At 36.9% G+C, this 16,333-nt stretch overlaps 1 protein-coding gene across 1 annotated transcript; it reads right to left on the bottom strand.

Moving 5' to 3' along the window:
• Positions 1 to 915: 915 nt before the first annotated feature.
• LOC124613445 (uncharacterized protein DDB_G0287625-like) lies at positions 916 to 2,493 on the bottom strand. The gene is made up of 2 exons (XM_047142147.1): positions 1,750 to 2,493; positions 916 to 1,242 (listed from the first exon to the last, which is right to left on the bottom strand). The coding sequence occupies exons 1-2, from the start codon at positions 2,491 to 2,493 to the stop codon at positions 916 to 918; spliced, it is 1,071 nt and encodes a 356-aa protein (XP_046998103.1).
• Positions 2,494 to 16,333: the final 13,840 nt, after the last annotated feature.

Here is a 16,333-nt window from a genome sequence, read left to right as displayed (position 1 = left end):
GTCATTACATTAACACACACATCATTAGCACTGTCACTTGCATTTATAATTTCCTCAATCCAAATATTTTCACCCATATAACATTGTTCACCACTAAGGTATTTATCCTTCAGTTGCTCAACAATAATATGTTTAGTGTTTTTCCACCAATCAGGATATAAAATTTGAGACATATTAAGAATCATTTTTCTAAAATTGCTATCATTTTTAATTGCATCACTATTTAGCCACATATTATAAAGAAATAATTCACCTTTGTTCAGTCAGTTTCACTGTTCAGGGAATCTTTATCAACTGCCCAGGTTCCTTCATAAGATGTTGGATTACTGAGCCTATTGGTTGTGACACTGGCATTAACACCACTTAAACTGTTAATAACACTTTTGGGTACATCTAAAACATGCATATCAGTATCTCCCACAACACCTAATGCCTCCATTTCCTCTTTCAAGCAAACAAAATATTTTTCACCATCATCATGTATCATTAAATCTTCATTTCCCCACATACTACAATCATCAACCTCTCTCTCCCGAAAACTTAAAACGTTGCTTTCACATCCAGGTGTTTTTAATTCTTTGCCCGTTAAATCAGTGTCGACAATTTGCTCACTTGGTTCCCTCATCAGTGCATCAATTCCTAGATTATTTAAATCGTTAATCTGCAGGTCCTCTGACAAACTACAAGCTTCTGCCCATTCATAAAATTCAACTAAGTTAAATATCTTCTCTGGCTCTTTATTACAATCAATGTGTTCATTCTTAACAGGTACTGTGTTTAGAGGGTAGTACACATTCATAAGATAACTACTCATTACTTGAGACGTATCTCTTGGTGCAATGTAGTCACTGTTATTGGTCCTTCTATTACCTATGCTTTTCGCCCCTACCTTGTGGACCGACAATGGAGCGTACACTAGTTTTTTGCTTCAGGACTTCCCATAGCATTTTGACCCCTGGTGTCACTATGTTCACGCCAATTCCTGTTTTCAGAATCCCTGTAATTACTTCTGTTCCAATTGTTCCCAGATTGTCCTCTCGAATGGAAATTATAGTTTTCCCTTGCACGGAAATTGTTATTAATATTGTGACTATTTTGTTCCCTATGATGAAAACTATGGTTGTTGGGCCTACTGTTTTCCCTCCTGTTAAAATTAGTGTTTCCCCAACTATGATCCCCACCTCTTTGTGCGTGATTGAAATAGTTTTTTGGTTTCCCCACTTTGTCTATAATCCTGTCAAGCTTGTCCACATAGTTAAGAAATTGTTCAATGTTGTCATCTGGTCCATACACTAGGTCCCATTGCACATCTGTTGGCAACCTTCTCTTCAAAGCATCTATCTGTGTGAGCTCATCGAAGGGTTTACTCAAATGCACAAGTTTCTTCAGTTGATTCTTACAAAACTGTTTCATAGTCCCCTGTGTTTCTCTATAATTTGGCCCATTTAGGAACTCGCTCTTTATCCTGGCTTGTTCAGTTTCAGACCAGAACCGTTTTAAGAACTCAATTTCAAATTCTGCATAAGACATGTCTATAGAAAAATTTTGATTGGCCCATGACAAAGATTCTCCCTCCAAAAATTTTTTAACAAACTTAATTTTGAAACTTTCACTCATATTGGGCAAAAAGTTGTCTCTACAACTCTGCAGAAAGTCAACAGGATGCAAACTACACTCATTAGAAAAGTTTTTAACTGGAATATTGGATAATAAGGTACATGTGTTCATAGAAAAATTTTTGTTAGCTACCTCATTGCTAAATATTTCAAACTTTTGGTTTAACTCTGATACTGTACTTTTTAATTCACTAACATCTCTCTTAGTTTCAATCTCGTGGAGTTTTACCGTGTTACTGACTGTTTCCACTTTATCATCCACAACATTTAGTTTAGAGTCTACTCTACTTTCAAGATCTACTGCCATAGCTTTTACATTTACACAAACTGTATCTATTTGATTATTAACATTAACAAAACATTTTGCATTTTCCTCTCTGTCTGTGACCAGTTCATTTTTTACAGACTGAATTTTGTTACTCAGACTAGAATTTACTTCTCCCACTTTAGATTCTACCACTAAAATCTTTGTTTCTGCCTTGCTAAGTTTCTTGTCTATCTTTAAAATATCGTTGCGAAGTTTATTACCCCAAACTAAGACATTATCAAATTTTTTGTTCATAGTTCCCTCTAGACGCGACACTTTCTGATTTATAACCCGAAAATTGTCCGCGACCGACTGATTCATGGTTTGCAATTGTTCTTCATTAGCTTGTAAGCGGGCTGCAACAGTCTGATTAAAAACTAACGATTGATTCATCATTTGTAACAGTAATTTAATGTCCGACGTCTCACGTTCTGAGGGATTAAGGCTCTGATCCGTTTCATTGACTGACTCGTCTTCCGTTTTTATCGGTATGTCTACGTCCCCAAAGACTAACAAATTTTCACACTCCTGTTCAGATTCCGCACCACTTTTCTCTTTCACAATGGTCATCTTCGTGAAATTTCACACACACAAAATAATAAAAGGAAGAAAAAAAAAACAGCACTAAACAAATGTACTTATCTTTTCAGTCTTGGTCCTCACGCGTGTGGTCAGTCCACTTTATTGCTTCGTACCACGTAGTCATTAGACTTCTGCACAACAGATTTCGTCAATCCAGTACATATAAATGTCTAGATCCCGGACGAGCCCCCAGTTGTCACGAACCGGCTCTACTGTGCAGGAAAAGTTAACTCCATAAGGACACCGTTACGGTGTGGGTAATGACTGTAAAGTAATTTAGTAGAGCTGGCCATGATGTCTCCTTTGTTGATGCTGCTGTGTCTGCGTTGTCCTTGTGGCTTCTTGTTGTCTAGGCGATGATTCCTTGGCTGCTTTGGGTCCAAGAAAAGGGTGCTGGTTTTTTAATTATTACTGGACTATCGAAAAATGACGCAGTATTCCACGGTTTCTTTGTATCAAACACATTTATTGCAAGAACTATATGCACAACTACACTCAACCGCGGCCAACACACAAGTGGCCGAAAGCCCGTAGTAGACCAAAGATCACGGTCATAAGCTACAAAGAACATACAATTCCAATATCGATTATTGATCGCAACACCTAACTTAGTATTATCTTAAGCAAAAGCTTTTATAACACGACTTTAGTGAATAATAAAATAAAGTGACGTCTATTAGTGTATCATAAAATAAAATGACGTCTATTCGTCAGTTCCATTACACCCTGACCCAGGGTTCTATGTGAGTTTTCTGAACTCTCACCATGCCCTAAACCTCACCATTCCTTTTCCTTCATCCCTCTTTGTTCCCCTTAATCCTTTCTGCCAGAAGAAGGAGCTATGGCCCTGAAAGCTTGCTCATTTCCTTAGTCTTAATGTGTTTGTATTTTTTCTGCCACTGCTTGGTGAGTATATTTTTTTATTAATTCAACTGTAAGTAATGGTTGTTAAATTAATGCTTGTCCTCTTACTTTAATTAGTATCAAATTCTAAATACTATTAATTCATCTTTTTCTTTTTGTATTCTTGCTAGTGAGACCTGATAGTTGAAATAAGTGACAGTGTGTGGTATCTACTAAAAAATTTTAATAAATTAATCAGACACAACATCATCAGTTCTGTCATAAAAAACATTCTCAACATATGAAATTAAAAACTGAAAGTGAGAATGCTAAAATCAGGGAGATACTTACATGAATGTGTCTTTATGTCAAATGACTAGAACAACATTACTGATTTAAAATAAAGTTTTTGTTGATATTACTGTGTTCGTAATTGTTATGTGGCTGTTTCAGTGTTGCAGTTTGCCCTGGAGCGTGCCCACCCTGCCCACCATGCAAAGTGGTAAGTGTGTTTCAGTAGTTGGCCATTTCATTAAAAAATCAGTGGTAAGTTTTCACACATTGGACTCTAATGTTACTGGGTTTGAGAATAATAATTGATTAATGAAATAAAAGTAAGTCTTCTAACTTGCAACATATGAAAGAGTAAGGCATGGTAAATAATAGTACTAGATGCTCAAAATCTTCTTCCACATGTGGCTTCAGCATCTAGCTGTGATTCTAATTTTTGTAACGTGTGGCAAATGACAGGGAACAGAATGGTCTGTGTAACTTCTGTTAGGAGCTGAGGTTCCTCAGCTGTAATGTTGGTAAGAGGAAATTTTCTCCCAATCACCACCAATTGTGCTCTTGTAACAACCTTAGTAGCAGATAGTATTTATGGGTAGTTTTTCTCTCTGTTTTTACTCAAAGTAAACTTTGCCTGTTACATTAAAAGAAATAGTTGTTATCCTCAGTTGTTTCTGTGAAGTAAGGGAAACACTTATGACTACTGATTAATTGACCTTGATCTGATTTACACAGGAAATTCTCTCTTGTTAATCTGATAGACAGGTGAGTATTGACCTGAGAAGGCTTCTCTCGATTGAAAAGTCACAAATGATTTAAATTCTTATATACTAAGTGAGCTATCCTACAACAAAGATGAAAATATTCAGATGTGTTCATTTATTGTTTTATTTACTTAACCAACCATATTCTGCCAATTTAACCTTGTTGATTCGAAACTTGATGCATGCCACTATAGCAGCAATATTTAGTTCATACCATTACATCATTTGGCTGAGACCAGATTTTACTTTGCTTGTTTTGGAAAAAGCTACCTCTTCCCACAAGTCTGAAGCTGGCTGCAGGCACTATAAATCACATTCAGTGAAGAAATATCTGTCTTCAACCCAGCAGCACTCTGCTGACTATTAACCAGAGCTTTGCTGGTGGTCTCATGTTGATTCAGCTCCACTCTTGACAAAATACTTCAATACTCCATCTCAATGTCTCAGACTTCCTTCACCTCATAGTTCTAGCTTAGTAATCACCTTGTTCATACATGACCAAGAATTTGGTAATCAAACTTCAGCTAGGATTGGCTAATGTCTCCTTTTTCATTGCAGTTATCTTCTGCAACATTAGCTTTTTCGATTTCCATGAACTTTTGAGTATTTGGCGCCATTTTGGACGTTCATCCCCCCCCCCCCCCCCCCCCGCCCCTACCCAGTTTTTATGATTCCAGTTTCTTACCTGGCATTGGGTTTGTGGGTTTGAGTGTCCTGAAACTTCAGGTAATATGCTTCAGCTGGTACAGACAGTGCTAATCTGGTGAACAAGGGAAAAAAAGCATAACTTTGTTTCTAATCAGTGACAGCATTTCTATCAATTTAAGTTGAGTTTTTAGTTAAAGGAATTATACAGGGTGTTTACTGTAGCTAAAGACATAGAAATATCTCTAAAACTGCACCTTGGATCAGAAAAGTTATAATTCCAATTTGTTTATCTCGAATGGTGATATCCAATGCCACCACTCTTGACCCGCCACCCCACCTCCAGTGTGTGTGGTGAGCAACTTTGAAATCTTTAATGGAAACCCACATTTTTTTGCAGATTACAATTCTGTGGCAAAATCTGTACACATTTTGTCTGAAGCATTTTCTTCATTTCTCCCAGGTGGTGCTGTAATTGGAGGAACAGAAATGGGTACACAATCATAATTGACAACACGCTACTCAGTGGCCCCAATGTACTGGGTCATCCTCAGCTATCAACCTCTCTTTCTGCTCTCCAGCCATTGTGGACTCTGTTCAATGGGATGTTACTGATGACATTGATTCCAGTAGCCACTTCTCAGTCCTGATTCTTCTAGTGGAATAGAAATGAGTAGACAATTGTAATTTACAACATACTACTCAGTGGTCCCACTGTACCCATTTATATTCATCCGATTACAGTGCCTTCTCTGGCAAACTGAAGAAAATGCTTCAGACAAAATGTATATAGATTTTTCCATAGAATCAATTAATAATGGGGGTTCCCTTCAAAGATTTCAAAGTTGCCCCAACCACCCATGCACAGAATGGAGTGAGGGATCAAGTGTGCTATCATTGGATTTCACCCTTCTAAACAAACAAATTTAAATTATAACTTTTTTTCATCCAGTGTGTGGTTTTAAAGATATTTCAATGCCTTCAGTTAAAATGAACACCCTGTACATCATTTGTAAGAAAGGAAAGAGAGAGAAGAAAAAGAGATTAAGGAATGCAAATTCTGAGAGAAGCAGTAACTAATACATTCAGTTCTGTGAATGGTGTCTGCAGGATATTCACATCACACCTCAAGTAATTTGTATACAGTGTTCTTTGGAAAGCTCTACGGAAGTTGGGATTCTAGATTCTTAACTGATACTAGGAGAGGTGAATGTGAAGCAGGAATTTACAGTACCTTGTTCAACAATAATATATATGAATTACTTGAAGACACGCGACTTCATGTTGGACATAGCTAGAACAGCAAGGATTTGCTAATTCATCATCAGTTCGGAAATCTTAGTATGGTGCCACTACAACAAAAGTTAACTCAGTGTAATGCTAAGAATTGTCATCAGCTTATCATGTGCAGAAATCATGTGGCTGAAACAAAACAACGCAAATTTTGATGATGGAAGAAATTCTCATGCAAGTATTAGGTGAAAAGCTATTGTACACTGATGTTTATCATATAACTCTAGATTATGAGATTGTCTGCCAATACCTGAGTTAAATCACAAACTTCTTTCGCTTGTTACAGTATGCAATATGGCCAGTTTGTTTATGTACTGGTATCCAGATTCACCCTTTCACAAATGAATGATTTTTCGCCAGTTTAGTCCAAATAATTAATTAATTAATGGAGATTTCACTTTGGAAACACTAAGGACATGCAACCATGCACTTACAGCTGAATGGGCTGTGGCACATTGATACACATAACAGCACAGAAAAATGCAATATCTCTGAGCTAACACTCGTTTTCAGCTTAAGTACATCAATCTTCCCTCCCCTCCTCCCGCTCTCTTCTCTCTCTCTCTCTCTCTCTCTCTCTCTCTCTCTCTCTCTCTCTCTCTCTCTCTCTCTGGCCCACACACACACACACACACACACACACACACACACACACACACACACACACATGTTCAAGTGACTATTTAAATACCGCTGTGCATGCAGTCATCAGTTTTTTGACTGGTTTGAAGCTCCCCATCATGAGTTTCTCTCCTGTGCCAATCTCTTCATCCCAGAGACGCTCTTGTACCCAACATCCTCAATTATCTGTTGGATCCATACCAGTCTTTGCTTCCTCTACATTTTTTACTCCCTACAGCTCCCTCTAGTGCCCTGATGTCTTAACACATGTTCTATTACCCTGTCCTTTCTTCTTGTCAGTGTTTTTTGATATGTTCCTCTTTGTTAATTCTACAGAGAACTCCCTCATTCATTATTTTATCAGTTCACCTAATTTTCAACATTTCTCTGTAGTGATGCATGCTTTGATTCTCTTCTGTTCTGGTTTTGCCAAAGACCATGATTCACTACCATACAATTCTGTGCTCCAAACATACATTCTCAGATTTTTTTTTTTCCTTGTTAGAGCTTATGTTTTGTACCAGTGGAGTTTTCTTGGCTAGGAAAACTATCTTTATCTGTGTAAGTCTGCTTTTTATGTCCTTCTTGCATCAAGCGTCATGGATTATTTTGCTTCCAAGGTAGCAGATTCCTTAACTTTGTCTACTTTGTGATCACTAGTTTTGATGTTACACTTCACAGTATTTTCATTTCTGCTACTCTGCATTACTTTCATCTTTTTGTAGTTTACTCTTAACCCATTTTCTGTACACATTAGACTGTTCATTCCATTCAACAAATCCTGTTCCATCCAACAAATCCTGTAATTCTTCTTCACCTTCTTGAAGTTTTCCCAGTGTACCGAATATTCTTTGACGTTTTTTGGATTGTGGCCGGATCATGTTGACTTCTTGCCACAATATTTTGGCTGGCAACTGTTCAGGCATCTTCAGGTGACTACTAGTTCACGGTTTTGGCTGTATAGCAAAAACTGGTGCAGACACAAACACATTGGCAGCTGTCACAGGAGCGTCCTCTATCAAAACCTGCACTCTCGGCAAATATTGTTCCATCTGTGACATGCAGGCACATGGGTAAAGGTGAAACCACATGTCCTTCCTCTTGTCAGAATGCACACTTGTAGTGCTAAAAACAAACATTAGATATTGTGAGCCGGCCGATGTGGCCGAGCGGTTCTAGGCGCTTCAGTCTGGAACCACGCGACCACTACGGTTGCAGGTTCGAATCCTGCCTCGGGCATGGATGTGTGTGATGTCCTTAGGTTAGTTAAGTTTAAGTAGTTCTAAGTTCTAGGGACTGATGACCTCAGATGTTAAGTCCCATAGTGCTCAGAGCCATTTTAAGATATTGTGAGATGTGTCATTATGAATAAAATGTTTTCTCTCAGAAGAAATTAAAGAGATGACTGTGTCCCAAGCCTTGTCCAGTTGAAAGCTGCCATCATGATTTTTAAGATCTTGTGCTAGACATATTTCCGCAGATTGTTGTGGCAGAATAATCCATAGAATGCCCTGTGGTAATTCAATGCTCTGCTATGACTGACTTATTGGGCTATGAAAGGTGAGTGTGGCGTTCATATTCAGTGCACATTTCATGTACTGTGCATATCATTGAACAATTAAGCTGTGCCCCAATGGCTAGGAATTTTGTAAATCCTGGCTTTACGCAGACCCAGATCGTCCTTTACCAAACTGAGAAGGACACTAGTCTTTGATGGTGGCAGGAAGATTACTTTAACTTGATGTTTCCTTACAATCCTGCCTACTTTAGACAAAAGGTTTCCACACCAGGGAATGCCCTGGACTTGAGCAGCTCCTTATCATTTTGATGTTGTGGGTGGTCACGTTTTTCCTCCTTAGATAATGGTTATTCTCCACATCAGGTTGTTACAGTGCTAAAGAGGGAGAAATGTGACCAACCACAACACCAAGAAGATAAGGAGCTGTTCAAGTCTAGGCTGTTCCTTCCATATGTCGGCTACCTTTTATCTAAATTAGGCAGGATCCCAAGTTAAAGTAATCTACTAGCCACTGGTGAAGACTAGTGCCCTTCTCAGTTTAAAGGACAATCTGGGTCTACGAAAGGCCTACCATTGTGTCAAGCTTTATAATATAATGTGGCGAAAAATGATTTTTGTGTGATGAAGTTTGGGATGTGTATCATTGCTTAACACAATAAAACAGAATACCAAGTCGTATTACGGATATCCTTCACCAAATAAATAATATGTATCTTGTGTAATCTGGGGTGCTGCTTCTTAATGCTGCTGTAGGTCCATCTTGATGTTACTGCATTGCCACTCAGGAATCCTGCAACGGTAGAAATAAGCTCCAGGAATTCGTATTCACAAAGAGTTTTATTTCACACGCTAGATGTTCAGTGGTGAACTACATGTAAAATTGGCTTAACACTGTCTCATGACTGACATCAAACTGAACTCCAACTGAGATAGAGCGGCGTACAAATCACCTCTTTTTATATGATTTTAAACAATTACTCACACTTTTAAATATTAGATTTTTAGTTTTAACAATGAAAATTTTTACATAGATATTCCCAAATTACATAGAAATTTGCATGTAATAAAAGTGAATAATTGCACACAAAGACAGGAAAGAATCTGTTTTTATTAAGAATGTAAATTACATGTTTTATCATTACAACAATGTATTTTGTTAACTTGCATATATCGTTTTACTTACTTAAAGGATAATTTTCATATTTTCAGGTGAACAGAGGGATTAGTTTTATTGAATGAAGGGCCTAGATTCAAGTAATTAAATTTTGTATGAGTAAAATTTTACATTTTATATGGTCATAATTACAATTCCATTAACTAACACCAAATAAAACATTAGTATGCTTAATTCTGACTGAAAATTTATCATATCATATTTCTATTATGGATACAATTTGTTTTATAGTTTGAAAACATAAAAATAGCTTCTTTCGATGACTAGAAATATCAGAACTTTATTCGTTAATTACTCCATAATTGCAATAGCAGTTTTATTCCTACCCTGTGTCTGAAGTTTGTACTATAATGTAAAAATTGTGATGGTACATCAGCTTTTAACCCAACATGTTTCCTTCTTTCTGCATATAGGTGTGGCCCAACGTAAACAATGTCAAAACAATAGCTTAAATTGATGTAAATTATTTTCTGCAAAAGAAAATCTTCAGTGTTTTTGAATCCAGATAACCAGAAAAGACAAAGCAAACCGGCATACTGATAATACACATATGCCCTCTTCAGGAGAGTGGAGATGAGACGAGAAAAAGCACATAGGATCCCAAAGCATTGTGGTATTACAGCTTACATAGGTCAGATAATATGCACAGTATGTGAAAGGTGCATTGAACTTGAGCGCCACACACCACACCTTTCATAGCCCAGTAAGTCGGCCGTAGCTGAGCATTGTATTACCACAGGAAACTCTATGGATTATTCTGCCACAAAAATTTGGTCCCCAGTGAGATTCTTTTGGGATTCAGTAATTAAAGACTGTGCAGAAAGACAGGGTGAGTCAGGAGGAAAGGAACATGCTTTGAGACACAATAGTATTAGTGATTCTGAACAAAAAACTTCATATGGGCATATGCCCTATTGCGAATGGCTTCTGAGATAGAACATGTTTACTATCACCTTTGTACGCTTTTCTTTAATATCGCAAAAACCTCACACACTAATGAAAACGTGTCTCAGTACACAAAGTGAATTAAATTTGCAACAAAAAAGGTCCTATTTATTTTTTGTCTAGGACTAACAGTTTGCGTGAAGAGATTTTGAGAACATTGGAAACCTCGTATGACATGCGTGCGCTGCAGCTTATGTACTTTTTGTAGGCCAGTTTGAGGTAGTTTTCTGACTTGATAGACCACAGCATCCTGTATCAAAATGTTCGTCTCAACTTCCTCTGTTCTATGTAGTAAACAGTGACAATGAATAATACAGAAAATAAATAGAAACATACTTTAAAAGTGTTCAATCTCTGAAACTATTCGGAATAGGACATATGTCCACATCATGTTTTTTGTTCAAAATCACTAATGCTATCACCTGTCAAAACACGTAACTTTCATTCTGACTCCTGTCTAGCACAAGATCTTATAAATCGTGACAGCGGTTTTCAACTGGACAAGGCTTTGGACCCGGTGATCTCTTGAATTTCTTCTGAGATAAAATATTTTACTCATAATGCCATGTCTGGCAACATCTGATGCTTGTTTTTAGTGCTGTGAGCGGACATTCCAACAGAGGGTACACATGCAGTTTCACCTTTATGCTGGGGCCTGCGCACTGCACATGGAACAGTATTAGCAGATGGTGTGGATTTTAATAGAGGATGCTCCTGGGAGAACCGCCAATGTGCATTCATCTTCACGTCAATTTTTGCTATAAAGCTGACACCATGAACTAACAGTCTCCAGTGGCAGACACTCAATTGAAGATGGCTGGATGGTTGCCAGCTGAAATATTGTGGCAAGAAGTCAGTATGATCTGGCTGCAATCTTGAAACCTCATAGAATTTTCTTCATCTTACTGTCATCAGGGAATCTTGTCATTGATATCCCTTTAATCCCACTCTTGAACCTTCCTTTTATTTCTGTCATTGCCTCTTCTATGTATTGTAAGGACTGAACAGTAGGGGTGAAAGATTGCATCTCTGCTTTATACCCTTTTAGTCCAAGCAGTTTGTTCTTGGTCTCCCAATCCTTTTGTCCATTTTGGCTCTTGTATATATTCTATATTGCTCATCATTGCTCATAACTTAGTCCTATTTTTCTCAGAATTTCAAACATCTTTCACCATTTTACATTGTCGAATGCTTTTTCCAGGTTGACAGATTCTCTGAACGTGTCTTGATTTTTCTTCATTCTTGCTTTTATTATGAAGTGCAATGGCAGTACTGCCTCTCTGTTGCCTTTACATTTCCTAACATCAAATTGATCGTTATGTAACAGATCCTCAATTTTCTTTTCCATTCTTCTGTACTTTATTCTTGTCAGCAACTTGGTTACATGAGCTATTGAGTTTACTGTGTGATAGTTCTTGCACTAATCTGCCCTTACTATCTTCAGAATTGTATGGATAATACTTTTTTGAAAATCTGATGGTATGTCACCCATCCCATCTACACACCAACCTGGTTATTTAGTTTCCACTTCCCCCAGCAATTATAGAAATTCTGATGGAATATTACCTATCTCTTCTGCCTTATTTGATCTCAGGTCTTCCATAGCTTCCTTAAATTGTGACTCTAATACTGGATCCCCTATCTTTTCCATATCAGCTCCAATTTTTCTTCCATCATGCCATCAAACAATTCCTTCCCCTCATAGATGCCTTCATTGTACTCTTTCCACCTAACTGCTCTGTGCTCTGTGGGATTCCGAGTGCACTCTTAATGTTACCACTTTTGCTTTTCATTCCATTGAAGATTGTTTTGACTTTCATATATGCTGAATCACTACTGCTGGTTATCCTTTCATTTTCGATTTCTTCACACTTTTCCTGTTAGTATGTCACCTTGGCTTCCCTGCACTTCATATTTGTTTTATTTGTAAGTGATTTATATTTCTATATTCCTAACTTTTCCTGAACATTTTTGTACTTCCTTCTTTCATCAATCAGTTGAGTTATTTCTCCTGTTACCCAAGGTTTCTTCACATTTATTGTAATTATACATGTGTTTCTCTGTCCAACATCTGTGATTGCTCTTTTCAGAGATGTCTTCAACTGAATTACTTGCTGCGGTATTCATTATTACAGTGTCTACATATTTAGTGAACTTAAAGTGCATCTCATCATTCCTCAGTACTTTAGTATCCCATCCCCTTCCACTCTGGTTCCTATGGGAAATTCTCTTAAATTGCAGTGTGCACTTCATTATTACTAAATTGTGATTTGAGACTATCTATTCCTGCATATGCCTTACAATCCAATACTTGATTTTGGAATCTTTGTCTGACCATAATGTAATCCAGCTGTAATCTTCAAGTGTCTTCAAACCTTATCCAAGTATACCACCTCCTCTTGTGATTTTTAAACATAGTATCCACTATTACCAGGTGAAATTTATTTCAGAACTCAATTAGTCTTTCTCCCCTCTCATTCCTACTACCAAACCCACATTCTCCCATTACTGTTTCTTGTACTCCTTCCCCAACCGTATTCCAATCCCGCATGACTGTTAGATTCGTGTCTTTCTTTAAATACTGAATTACCCTTTCTATAGTGTCATATACCTTCTCTATCTCTTCATCTTCTGCTTGCAATGTTGGTATTTATACCTGAACTACTATTGTTGGTGTTGGTTTTCTGTTGAACCATTGAACTGTTCACAATAACTCTCTCTCTGCCCTACCTTCTTATTCCTAATAAATTCTACTCAAGTTATATCATTTTCTGCTGCTGCTCATATTATCCTATATTGTTCTGATCAGAAATCCTTATCATGTTTTCAGTTTCACTCGACAAACCACCGACTATATCTACAATGTGTACAACTTTGCTTCTGCCGTTTGCCGATAGGTGGCGACAACGGTAAGTAGCGGTCGAAAGAAACAGATTCCAGATGTCAGGCAATTAGCTGGGACCTTGGTCAACATAACATCATTCAAACATTAGTCGATTTGTGTCTGCATCATAAAGTTGTTCTTGATTGAAAATGTCAGTTTATGAGCCTAATTCTCGTCATTTGCGGGAGGTGTTACTGTTTTGTTTCGATATGAAGAAAACAACCACTGAGTCTCATCAAATGTTCTCAAGTACATATGGTAAGGATGCTATTAGTGAAACAATGTGTCGTGGGTGGTTACAACGCTTCAAGAATGGTAATTAGTAGTAACAATTAGTAATACACCCTTTCAATATAGATTTGAAAATTTGCCTTATGTCTGCTGGCTACTTCATAACCCCTTTATGTGTGAGAATACAGAATTAACATTTTCACTGTAGACAGAAACATTATTTATAATTCTTATATAGTGGTTATTACATTACTGTTCGCCTGGAAGCTCCTGTTGTTATTGCCCATGAACAGCATTAATGTGTAACTGTTCTGATTTTTTGGCTGGTTGAATGCCAAGTGTTTGATAAGAGTGCTACATGCTGTTCACTTATCAGTTTAATATTATATTCTTTCCAAATTTTGTGGAATAGATGCTTAATCCATTTAGTTGTGTTATTAAAGAAAGCAGACTAGCACAAACAAAGAGACCATCCGTGGCCATATTCAGTCTTCTAGTATCAAATGTGGTCTTAATTTGAGAAAGAAATTATGAGAATGTTATCTGGAGCACAGCATTGTATGAAAATGAATCACGTACCATAGGTGACACCAGAAAAGAAGAGAACTGAAGTGTCTGACCTGTAGTATTACAAGAGGATACTGATTAACTGGACTCATAAGAGATAAGGTGAAGTTCTCACATTTTCGTTATGGAAGCAAACAAGTGGAAAACTCTTTAACTGAAAGAAGGACCAGGATAAGAGGGCATGTGTTAAGATACAAGGGAATATCTTCCATGGTACTAGAAAAATCTAGGAATATATTTTAACCCTCCCACAGGGACTGCAAAGATGTTGTAGATGAAGATGTAAATGTAGACAAGATTAGACTAATTACAGTGCACACAGTGATATTTAAGCTATCATCCTACTCACACCACATATCCAAATGGTATGGGAAGAAACCCTATTAGCAGATACCATAGAATAACCTCTGCCATGCACTTCAGTGGTTTACAGAGAATGAATGTAGAGGGAACTGTAGAAGAATATGGAGCTTAGAATATGTGTACCAAATAAGTGAGGATACTAGGTGTAAGTACTGTTCTGAGATGGTGTTTGAAACAGGAGATGAAGTCATGGCAGACACTATCAAAACCAGTAAGAAGAAAGATTTTCCTTGGAAGGCAGAGGGAAAAGGGAGCATTTGGAAACATGTCTTAAAATACAATGGAAAGTGAAAATATATTAAATGTAAAAGCTTTTTTTATCTGTAGAATATTACAATGATATAAAGGTACTTATAATTATAGAACAAGTCATACTGAACTAGTCTATTAATTTATGTGTGATTTTGTTTTAATTTTTGTTCATCTTGTCACTATAAAATATTACACGCCAAATTTGAATGGACTTCCTTTTTCCTTAAGGCATTTAGAATTCCAGTGTATGAAATTTTACAGTTGTATTTTATTTCTGTTAGTTGCTCATATAGTGTAAGGTGTGTACACTTGTTGTGAGACTAGAAGGTGATTCACACTAGGATTAAATTTACACAATTCAAAAGTAATAGCAGTGTGCATAACTACAGTACTAGGAGAAAGGACGATCTTCACTATTCAAGATTAAATTTAACTTTGGCACAGAAAGGGGTGAATTATACTGGCACTAAAGTCTTTGGTCACTTACCAAATAGTATCAAAAGTCTGACAGATAACCAACAAGTATTTAAGAAGAAATTAAAAGAATTTCTAAATGACAACTCCTTCTACTCCATAGAGGAATTTTTAGATATAAATTAAGAAAAAAAGAAAAAAAAACAAAACAAAAATATTAAAAAAATAAAAATAAAAATAAAAAATAAAGAAAAACAAAAAAACACAAAAAAATAAAGTTGTTATATTAACTTAAGTATGTTGTTAAATTAACCTAATTATGTCATGTATTGGAAAATTCGACTCATTCCACATCATTACGAAATATCGTATTCATGATCCATGGAACTAGTATTAATCTAATCTCTAATCTAAACAGCATATCTGTGACTGGTGCACCAGCCAGTCTACATGTGGTTCTTAGACAGTGTGTCATGCTTGTTTAGGCAGATGCTGGACTGGGCCCCACTTTCTGCCATAGAAAATGTGATAATGAACAGTTAAAATATGACCACACACAAAACAAAGTGTACACAGCTCACAAAAAGGTGACACACATCACTTACCTCTTTTAGTTAACTGACAACTGTGGCAACAGGAACGGTATCTTGCTGTGAATTTAAGTAAAATAAACTCGCCAAAACTTGAGTACAGTGAAACCCACACTACATGGCATAATGCTAACAAAAAGAAGATATTTTATTACTGTTGACTGAATGTATGCAGCAGAAATGAGTTATACTTACGTAGGTCAGCAAGGAAAGGCTCACACAGTTACAAAAAATGCTTGGCTCTCAGAACCAGGAAGTCCCTTTGCCCCACAAAAAAGAGCAACATTTAATTCTTAATTGAGTTTCTGTTTAGCTTCATTTGTTAAAACTCTTTTTCTCTCTCTTACTCAGATGAGAAAACCTCCAAATCTGAAAGTTCGTATATTTTTTGTAGCTGACTAAGTGTGTCTGTCACTGCCATATGATAATTAGTAA

The sequence above is a fragment of the Schistocerca americana genome, chromosome 4 (genome assembly GCF_021461395.2).
Source record: "Schistocerca americana isolate TAMUIC-IGC-003095 chromosome 4, iqSchAmer2.1, whole genome shotgun sequence".
Classification (NCBI taxonomy): Eukaryota; Metazoa; Arthropoda; class Insecta; order Orthoptera; family Acrididae; genus Schistocerca; species Schistocerca americana.
The sequence above is the reverse complement of the archived record's forward strand: the minus strand, read 5'-3'. Positions and strand labels throughout refer to the sequence as shown.